General features: G+C 37.4%; 1 protein-coding gene across 1 annotated transcript; it reads right to left on the bottom strand.

Moving 5' to 3' along the window:
- Positions 1-324: 324 nt before the first annotated feature.
- Positions 325-6,481, bottom strand: LOC126766074 (uncharacterized). The gene is made up of 4 exons (XM_050483774.1): positions 6,177-6,481; positions 3,272-4,121; positions 401-781; positions 325-345 (listed from the first exon to the last, which is right to left on the bottom strand). Exons 1-4 carry the CDS (start codon positions 6,479-6,481, stop codon positions 325-327), a joined length of 1,557 nt encoding a protein of 518 aa, XP_050339731.1.
- Between the last annotated feature and the right edge of the window lie 4,316 nt (positions 6,482-10,797).

Below are 10,797 nucleotides of genomic sequence, written 5' to 3'. Positions count from 1 at the left end.
CCAGTTTGCTTTTGAAAAGTTCCCTTAGAACTAATGCGATGACTATTACCGCTACGAATATCAGACTGATGATTGAAAGAGATAAATTCGTGATTAAAGCTGCTCTGTGGGTTATATGTAGTGCTTTTAGGTGTTTGGTGTTGTTCATGTGGAGTTCTTTCAACATTTCCAAACTTAGGATTTCTTCTTCCCTATTTGAAGGGAGATTTGGTTGCAGAATTGCGGGTAGTGGTTTGGTGCTTAACGTTTCGCTAAAGGTATATTTTTGTTCGTCAATGCTAACTGTAGAATTGTGATATTGTACTGGGTACGATCCAGTAAGATTTATCTTTTGGTTGTCGATCTCTATTGTGCCATTGTACTGATTTAGAAGTATGATGCCAGGTGAGATATTCTCTACTGATGGGATGTGCTGATTGTTTATTATAGTGCATTCCGCTGGTTCGCTTCGAAGTAGTCGAGGGACGCAAGTAGTGTTACTAATATCTATTAAATTCCTACGGCTACAAATTCTTATATTATTATGTTCCTTACATTTATTCTTAACGCCAAAAACTTTGTCATTACAAGTAACTATATCCTCATAGGAGATTTTATTAATATTTTTCCTTATTTTTATTGGTTTTATCAAAATTGAGTCGCAAATATCCTCATTTGTTACGGGTATTCCGACTATATAAAGTAACATTGTATTGTTTGAGGCGACTTTTATATTCGCTAGCTCTAGTGAGTCTTCCATATTATTTAATGTAAAATTATTATCGTGGTGGGAGAGAGACTCCGTCGCCGAGTACTATCATTCACTGCGGTGAATGAACGTCTAGCCACAATCCGCATCAAAGCGAGGTTCTTCAACATATCGCTGATTTGCGCCCACGCCCCGACGGAAGAGAAGGACGATGTGACCAAAGATGCCTTTTATGAGTGCTTGGGGCGCACTTATGAAGGCTGCCCCCGCCACGATGCCAAAATCGTGCTTGGCGACTTTAACGCCAGGGTGGGCAAAGAAGGTGTCTTTGGCACTACGGTCGGTAAATTCGGCCTCCACGACGAAACATCCCCTAATGGGCTGAGGCTGATTGACTTCGCCGGGGCCCGAAATATGGTTATCTGTAGTACTAGATTCCAGCATAAGAAGATTCATCAAGCTACCTGGCTGTCTCCGGATCGAAAAACTACCAACCAGATCGATCATGTTGTGATAGACGGAAGACACGTCTCCAGTGTTTTAGATGTGCGTGCGCTCCGAGGTCCTAACATCGACTCGGACCACTATCTTGTTGCAGCTAAGATTCGCACCCGCCTCTGTGCAGCAAAAAACGCGCGCCACCAACAACAGACAGCCGAACGATTTTCTACTCGGCTTGCACTCCTGCTCTCTGAGAGCACTCGTCAACAACTCGGTATAAGGGAACTGTTGGACGGCATTTCAAACTCCTTACGTACAGCTGCAACCGAAACCATTGGTTTTCGGAAAGTGCAAAAGAACAGCTGGTACGACGAGGAGTGCCGTGTCGCAGCGGAGAGAAAACCGGCTGCCTACCTCGCAACGTTACGATCGACCACTACACGTGCGGGATGGGATAGATACCGAGAGTTGAAGAGGGAAGCGAGACGCATTTGTAGACAGAAGAAGAAAGAGGCTGAAATGCGTGAGTACGAAGAGCTTGATAAGCTGGCCGACAGGGGTAATGCTCGAAAATTCTACGAAAAAATGCGGCTGCTTACAGAAGGTTTCAAGACCGGAGCGTACTCTTGTAGAACCCCCAAAGGTGATCTAGTCACTGATGCCCAGAGCATACTTAAATTATGGAGGGAACACTTCTCCAGCCTGCTGAATGGCAGTGAACGCACAACACCAGGAGAAGGAGAACCCGATTCCCCAATCGATGACGATGGAGCAGACGTTCCATTACCCGACCATGAAGAAGTTCGAATAGCAATTGCCCGCCTGAAGAACAACAAAGCGGCAGGGGCCGACGGATTGCCGGCCGAGCTATTCAAACACGGCGGCGAAGAACTGATAAGGTGCATGCATCAGCTTCTTTGTAAAATATGGTCGGACGAAAGCATGCCCAACGATTGGAATTTAAGTGTGCTATGCCCAATCCATAAAAAAGGAGACCCCACAATCTGCGCCAACTACCGTGGGATTAGCCTCCTCAACATCGCATATAAGGTTCTATCGAGCGTATTGTGTGAAAGATTAAAGCCCACCGTCAACAAACTGATTGGACCTTATCAGTGTGGCTTTAGACCTGGCAAATCAACAACCGACCAGATATTCATCATGCGCCAAATCTTGGAAAAGACCCGTGAAAGGAGAATCGACACACACCACCTCTTCGTCGATTTAAAAGCTGCTTTCGACAGCACGAAAAGGAGCTGCCTTTATGCCGCGATGTCTGAATTTGGTATCCCCGCAAAACTAATACGGCTGTGTAAACTGACGTTGAGTAACACCAAAAGCTCCGTCAGGATCGGGAAGGACCTCTCCGAGCCGTTCGATACCAAACGAGGTTTCAGACAAGGCGATTCCCTATCGTGCGACTTTTTCAACCTGCTTTTGGAGAAAATAGTTCGAGCCGCAGAACTAAATAGAGAAGGTACCATCTTCTATAAGAGTGTACAGCTGCTGGCGTATGCCGATGATATTGATATCATCGGCCTCAACACCCGCGCCGTTAGTTCTGCTTTCTCCAGGCTGGACAAGGAAGCACAGAAAATGGGTCTGGCAGTTAACGAGGGCAAGACGAAATATCTCCTGTCATCAAACAAACAGTCGTCGCATTCGCGACTTGGCTCTCACGTCACTATTGACAGGCATAACTTTGAAGTCGTAGATAATTTCGTCTATCTTGGAACCAGCGTAAACACCACCAACAATGTCAGCCTAGAAATCCAACGCAGGATAACTCTTGCCAACAGGTGCTACTTCGGACTGAGTAGGCAGTTGAGAAGCAAAGTCCTCTCTCGACAAACAAAAACCAAACTCTATAAGTCACTCATAATTCCCGTCCTGCTGTATGGTGCAGAGTCTTGGACGATGTCAACAACGGATGAGTCGATGTTGCGAGTTTTCGAGAGAAAAGTTCTGCGAAAGATTTATGGTCCTTTGCGCGTTAGCCACGGCGAATACCGCATTCGATGGAACGATGAGCTGTACGAGATATACTACGACATCGACATAGTTCAGCGAATTAAAAGACAGCGGCTACGCTGGCTAGGTCATGTTGTCCGGATGGACGAAAACACTCCAGCTCTGAAAATATTCGACGCAGTACCCGCCGGGGGAAGCAGAGGAAGAGGAAGACCTCCACTCCGTTGGAAGGACCAAGTGCAGAAGGACCTGGCTTCGCTTGGAATATCCAATTGGCGCCACGTAGCGAAAAGAAGAAACGACTGGCGCGATGTTGTTAACTCGACTATAATCGCTTAAGCGGTTTCTACGCCAATTAAGAAGAAGAAGAAAATTATTATTTTCAAATACAGATTTTATTAATCTATGTTCATCATTTGACAAAATATATGAATTTACGATGCCGGCCTTTGCCCAATGCATTGCGTAATCTATATTAATTATTTCCTCTTTAATAATTTTTAATTTATATTTTATTTCAAGAGCCAAATGGTGTTGTATTTCTTCGTTCGTTTGTAAAGATTTTATTATTTTATTTGATATTGTGGTGATATTGTTAATTCTGTCAAAAATTACTTTGTTAATTATTACTTGTTTATTGTTATTTTCTATTATATTGTTAAGTTGATTTTCTAGAATTACTAGGTCGTCGTGGTCGGGATTTCCAGCGATCCATTTCCAGACTGTCCCTAGTGCATCTATAGATTTTTTAAATCTCCTTGGTTTAAGTCTGTTTAAATAAGTCTGTGTCAAGTTTAGTTCGTTAATGAGAATAGGAAGGAAGGGATTTTCTTCAGTGATCTTTATCTTAATGATGCTGCTTATTTCATTCAATGTTTTCTGGCATGCATCCAGGTCGACTTTATGTATTAATCTGTACGTTCCTGTTTGAATTTTGGTTAGTCCTGTATTAAATGTTGCTAACTGCGAGTTGGTGTAGTCTATTACTTGGAAGTCTGCGTACACCAGGTTTACGAAAAATCTGTAAGAGGAAGAAAAAGGAAAAAAGAAGGGGTAATAAAACTAGGTTTTAATGTTGCTTTTGTGTACCGTTCGTCCTTTCTCCGTAATTACTACACTGGATTTATCCTCTTTCACAACTTCTTTTTTATATCTAGCTGTGAGCTTGGATCCTAATCGTTTGTTTATTCTAACATATATTATTTCCCCAGGGGAGTAGGTTTTCGTTGGCTTTCGTGTTTTATTGTGAAATTCTAAATCTTTTGCTTGTCTTTTCTGAAGAGTTATGATATTTTCTTGTCTTGCTTTCTCGTATTGCTCTGGGTCTATTGAAATGCGTCTACCAAAAAATGTTTCTATTGGTCGTTTCCCTGTAGCAGAGTGTATGGAGTAATTATACTCGTATGTGCAACGGTCAAGGAGTTCCTGAAAGGAGCGATGGGTATGTTCAGTTTGAAGACAACGCATAATTTCAGATAGGGTAGAATGAAATCTTTCTACCTGTCTGTTAACTTTGCTCGCGTAAGGGGGTGTTTTAAAAATTCTAATACCAAGTTGATCTTCGACCATAAATTGTATTGAAGATGAATTTAGAGATTTCTCGTTGTCTATGACTATTGTTTTGGGTACACCGAAAGCGAAAAGTATTTGTCGCAATGGTTCCCTGATATCTTCTATTGCTTTTCTATTATCCTAACTTGGGCATGAAAAGTGGTGAGAGTTGGTAGTAGGAAAAATTTTAAATTGCATTCTTTGATATTGAAAAGATTTAGAAGTGCGTGGTGCGTAATTTTTATTTTACCACCTACGGAATTTGCATAAAAAGGGTTATCATTTTCTTTGGGATTTTTTACTAAACTTGATTGAATATAGTTCTTGTTGGAACCAGTATCAACTAATATTTTTAAGATTTGTCCGCTCTTCGTTTTGAATCTGAAATATGGCAACGAAGAGCTGTTTAATATAAAAAATGTACGTCTGTCAGGTCTAAAGAGTGTTCATTTCCATCGTCCTGGGTTGAGTTATAGTCGTGATTATATTCGTTGTCCTGATAGTCGTAATTGTACTGATTATCTTGGTAATTCTGTTCATTATGTGGATCTGGGGTTGAATTCAAGTGAAAGTTTCTTTGCACTTTTGCTTGAATTTCATTTTTATTGGATGCACTTACAGGTCGCTTACCAATAATTTTAGGGTTTCGCCTGTTTGCATAATTAATCGCGTTTGTCCGCAGGCTCACGTCTACGTCCATGGGTTGAGGTGGTTTAGGAGGTCTTGGTGGAGTATGGGTTTGTTGGTTATATTGCTGGTTAAATTGATTTGGGTTCTGGTTTATAGAATTCTGAATATTAGGTGGGTAATATTTTGTTGTGCGCGTTGATAGTTGTATGGGTTAGGATTTGTCAAAGGTTGCGGTAGATAAGCTAGTTCAGGATGGAATTTTGTCTGTGAAACTTGTTGGTTTTGTGGTTGGGAGTATCTTGGTTGGGTAAAATGTTGTCGTGAATTTTGTTGGGTAAAGCCCTGTTGTCAAGATGTTGACGGCGCGTTAAAAAATTGATTATTTGCGTGGTAGGCTCTAAAATTCTGGTTTTCGAGCTTTAGGCATAGGTGTAGGGCTTCAGGTAAGCTCTTTGGTTCTTTAATACCGAGAAGCCTAGGTAGATCGCCTGAAAGTCCTCTGACAAAAGTATCGAAGGCCTTTGAACGATAATTTTCTGTCAACAACTGTACTGCTTCTTCTCCAACTTCCATGCAGCCTATTTTGTTTAATATGAGTGATAAATGTGCGTATACCTTTTGGTAGAATTCGTTCACTGTCAGTCTACCTTGTTTGAGGCAAGTCATTTGGTATTCTAGCGTACCTAGTATGTCCCGTTTGTCGGCGTAATGAGTAGTTAAACAGCGAGAGATTGCTGTCCAGTCCAATGGTGTGTTATAGGACTCTAGTGCAATATCTGCCTTTCCGATTATTTTGTTTCGTATTACATTTAAAATACCGAAATAGCGCGGAGTGCCTTTTGAAGGTTCGTATATCCTCAAAATGCGTTCTACGCTTTTTTTCCAGGAGCTAAACTCTGAAGAGTTTCCTGAAAATTCTCGTAATGAGCGTACTACATCTGGTATTTTATCCATCTCGCTCATGTTATTCTGAAATTGTACGTCTATTGTCTGATCGGTTACTATGGGATTTGTTGCGTTATTAAGGACACTTTGAACTAAGTTGGGTCCATTCGTTTCTAGGGCTTGGGCTACCATAGTTTTAATTATGTTTGCCAATTCTGGCGAAATTTGGTTAGCCGGAGCCGAAGGTCCTGCTGTAGCAGTGGGAGCAGCATTCCCTAGCAATGATGGCCTAATCAGGTTGTTTGGGTTAGCCATTTTTGGAGAGGTCCTTTATGATTATGTTATTTATTTTGTTTTACAGAAAATTTATGTTATCCTTTCTAGGAACGGGTTATTTATACTCTAGAGGGTCCGGTCAACTCCTGAGTTGGCTACGGAATCGCAGAGATAATTAATGTTATTTTTATATTTAAAAATATTTTTTTAAAAATTATTTTATTTATTTATTACAAGCCTTGTATTATTTGATTTATACTCTAGAGGGTCCGGTCAACGCCTGAGTTGGCTACGGAATCGCAGAGATAATTAATGTTATTTTTATATTTAAAAATATTTTTTATAGGCTGTACAAGCCTTATTTTATTTGATTTGTTTATATTATGAACGATTTTGTATTATTGTTAAATTTGCTTAATATAAACTTAATTTTTACTAATTTTCGTGAGAGGAAGAGAAAAATATATTTCCTTTTTGTATAACAATTCACTTGATTCTTTTTAAAAACTTTCACAATTTTAAAACAATTTTTGTTTTGAAGGATATTAAATGGAAATACATATATATTCACTCTTTTAAACTTTTGAATTCTTTTAACTTATTTTGGTTTCTACAATTTTTCACAATCTTAACCTATTTCTTACATTATGATCAGCTTCATGGCGGCTGGCAATGATGATTTGGTCCTTTTTTCCTTCTGGATACTACTGGATCACCGTCTTGCTCCCAGTGGCTCACCTTCCTTCCTCAAGCGTGGGTAAGGAATTTAAATTCAGCTGCTTTTAGGCTCGGGCGCCAATTAACGACTTATTAGTTACAAAGTCGTAAAAAAATATTTTTTGTGGTCAAATTGACCTTTATTGTTTAAAATCCAAATAACAACTAAATTTAATTTACAATTAAACATATTCTTAATATTGCCTAAATCTACTTGCGTTAGCACTTTTGTTTAACGTTCGCTTATACGGCGCATAGCGGATGATCTTCCCAATTGTTTGATTCTGCTGACTTGCGGCGCATGGCGGATGTTGTTCCCACTTGTTTGTTTCTGCTGACTAAACGTCTGGAATATTTCCTATTGGGGATAGTTGACGTCGGCAGTTATTGGTTTGTTTGTAACATTTCTGGTGTTAACTTATATACTACTAGGGGATCCGGCCACGCGTTGCTGGGGTACACATTTTACACTTTTATTCAAGTAATAAGCTATTCAGTGCAATGAAAATTTTATTTACGAGTACAGGCGAAAACTTTTTTGTCAGTATAAGAATCCAAGAGATTGTACTTGAGATTTAATTTTGAATATGCAAACAAATTTCATTGGAAAAAATAAAGAATTTAAGGCTGCTTTCTCAATGTCTGGTTACCAGTCTTTCTGCCAGTTAATTGAGTTGTTCGCTTAATAGATTGTACTTACTAAACATCAACAATGTGCATGGTTAATGGAGATGTCCGGTTGCTGGAGCGTCCATTTAATACAGCTTTCACTATATTATTTATTTATGAATTGTTTTTACTACCCCATCTTATAAGTTGGTTTGAACTGCACCCAGTGTGCTAAGATTTACTAAAATCGGTTCAGTAATTTAGATGTCCATCGCGTACAAACAACGTGACACGTATTTTTAATACGCTTTTATTAGCTTCACTTGTATGTATGTATGTATGTATGTATGTATGTATGTATGTGTGTATGTTTATAACTTTTTTAAGTGGTACTGAAACCTAGTGTATTTGAGCGGCACTGTAGGAAGGCGAAAGTAAGTTTGAGCAGCTCACCAAAAAGATGCGCTTAAAAGTATGCAACATCTATATAAAACTAGTTTTGGTGACATTTTAATAGCATACTGAGTTGGGCGTCGACCGTTCATAAGATTCAAGGTTGTACCAGGGAACGTATATTTATAAATGTCATAAATGTATAAATTTATAAATATACGTTCTCTGGTTATACAGTAGATCATGCAGTACTTTATCTGAGCTCTCGACTGTTTGCTGCTGGACAAGCTTATGTAGCATTTAGTCGTTGTAGATCTTTGGACGGTATTCGAATTGAAGAACTAGACTGTTCAAAGTTGACAGGTAAAACCCCACGTAACAGTGAAGCTTTGGAAGAAATGATTCGATTAAGAAGTAATAATTCGTAAAGTCGTCAATAGAACTTGGTCGCAAATAATATAACAATTAGTCAATGAAAGGTTACTAGTAGATATTAAATGCTGCCTTATTATCGATTTACTTAACCCGTACTACATGTCATAGTTCATATATTAACAAATTTGGAGTTTCTCACTTCAAACTAAAAAATTAAAAATAAATATAGTTTAAAAAAACTAAAAAACACGCTTTTAAAACATATCAAATTAAAAAGTGAAAAATTATTCTTTGTATAAACTAACAATAATAATGAAGGAAAATTGTCTGCATTGCTGTGAGAAAAGCGTGGGGTGCTTGGTGACATAATTTTCATATATCGAGCATTCCACGCTTTTCTCACAATAATGCAGGAAATTTTTCTTCATTATTATTGTTAGTTTATACAAGTGGTAGCTCTATTATATCATTTGTAATAAAAATTAATAATTTAAAGCAAAAATATTTACCTATTTACTTATTTTTTGCATAAAAAATTTCATTTTGAACAAAATATTAAAATTTCATTGAAGTGAAAGGAATTAGTATGGCCACAACGAAATTGTGTACATACAAAATGGACAACTGCGTTGTTTTGTGTACATGCCGGCCATTGTGTTGTTGTTGATTCTCAAAATGTACATGTAGTAAGATGAACAACGACGTTTTCAGTCGTGCTGCTGCAGTCTGTCGCGCTCTATGTGTTCACCACTTGAGCTGTAACTTATCAAATACTATGATAAGTTACTATGGTTTACTGTCAAAATAAAAAAATAAAAATCGATTTTTCGAAGTGATTATATGAGAATACCCCAAGAATGATAGAATACAAGATTACGACAACCGCCATTATGAAACGTCATAGTTAGGTGTTGAAAAGAAGAAGAGTGAAAAACTGTCAAATGGCTTGCAAATTGTAAACAGAAAAGTAAACACTTTTGTAAATTCGCAAAATATTATTAATTCTTTCGATTTTAATAAAAAGTTTTAGTAAAGCGATTGAATATTGTTGAGTGAAAAGATTTGAATCATTTCTAAAGAAATATATCGGCCTATTGATAATAAAATTGTCTATTAAGTTGTGATTCAAATTGAGAAGACGTTTCTTGTGTTGTATATAAATATATACATATATTATAAGTTCAGATGTATCAGATGTATGAAATTATGATAAAAGAATTGTGAAATTATTAATTTAGTATTAAATATATCATTTCTTTTGCAAAATAACACCAATTTTTTGGCAACTTTTAAATCGGCCGGAAAACTGAAAAAACTCGTTTTCGATCCTTTAATTGCATAATAATTATTACAACAAGCCACTGCACATTTCATTTTAAAAAATTAATATATTTATGCTTAGAAATTTAAATAAATGCAACAGTACACTTACACTGGTTTTCTTCATTTGAACAATTTCCACACATGCTACTCTACATATTTATTGTGGATGTGCCTAAAACTAATTATATACATATTTTCTCGCAACAATATTCTAAACATTCCACTGAAATTTTTCCTGCAAATACGAATGAATTAATATTATTTTGGGAATTTCAAAAAGTGTTTACTTTTCTGTTTACAATTTGTATGCATTTCTATGCTTGTTCGTCTCAACGCATAAGTGTGACGTCACGAAATTGTTGCACAATGTATTTGTTTTTGTAAAAATTGTCAAGAGCTAAACCGAAAAAAACTAACTGTAAACTAGTGTCGTAATCTTGTATTCTATCATTCTTGGAATACCCCCTTATGTTATTGATTATGTTGAAACTGGTTTTAGCTGTTACTCTCTGTACTCTGTCATGTTGGTACGGGTGTTAACTCTCCCTCTTCTAAGAAAATGTCCTGATTTTATCAGCGTAAAGTTGGTTGTGAATTCATGAAGTTCATGTAGTTCTTGAGTTGTCTGATGTAAAATAAGAAGTTTGTGTAATTTTTGTATATTGGTCAATTTCGTTTCTTCAATTGAGTTGATGACTTCTTCAATAATCATGTTGAGAGATTTGTTTTATTTAATCCTGTTGAATCCTTTCCGTCTATGTGTACCGCGTTGTTGAAATACATTACGTTTGTTACTAAGATTGTTTCGTTATTTACTATGTGTTCTCCATCTACTATTATATCGGGTGATTTTTTTGAGGTTAGGATTTTCATGCATTAGTATTTGACAGATCACGTGGGATTTCAGACCTGGTGTCAAAGAGAAAGATGCTCAGTAT

Source organism: Bactrocera neohumeralis, unplaced genomic scaffold, assembly GCF_024586455.1.
Source record: "Bactrocera neohumeralis isolate Rockhampton unplaced genomic scaffold, APGP_CSIRO_Bneo_wtdbg2-racon-allhic-juicebox.fasta_v2 cluster11, whole genome shotgun sequence".
NCBI classification, from domain to species: Eukaryota; Metazoa; Arthropoda; class Insecta; order Diptera; family Tephritidae; genus Bactrocera; species Bactrocera neohumeralis.
Note: the sequence above shows the minus strand (reverse complement) of the source record. Positions and strands in the feature narration are given on the sequence as shown.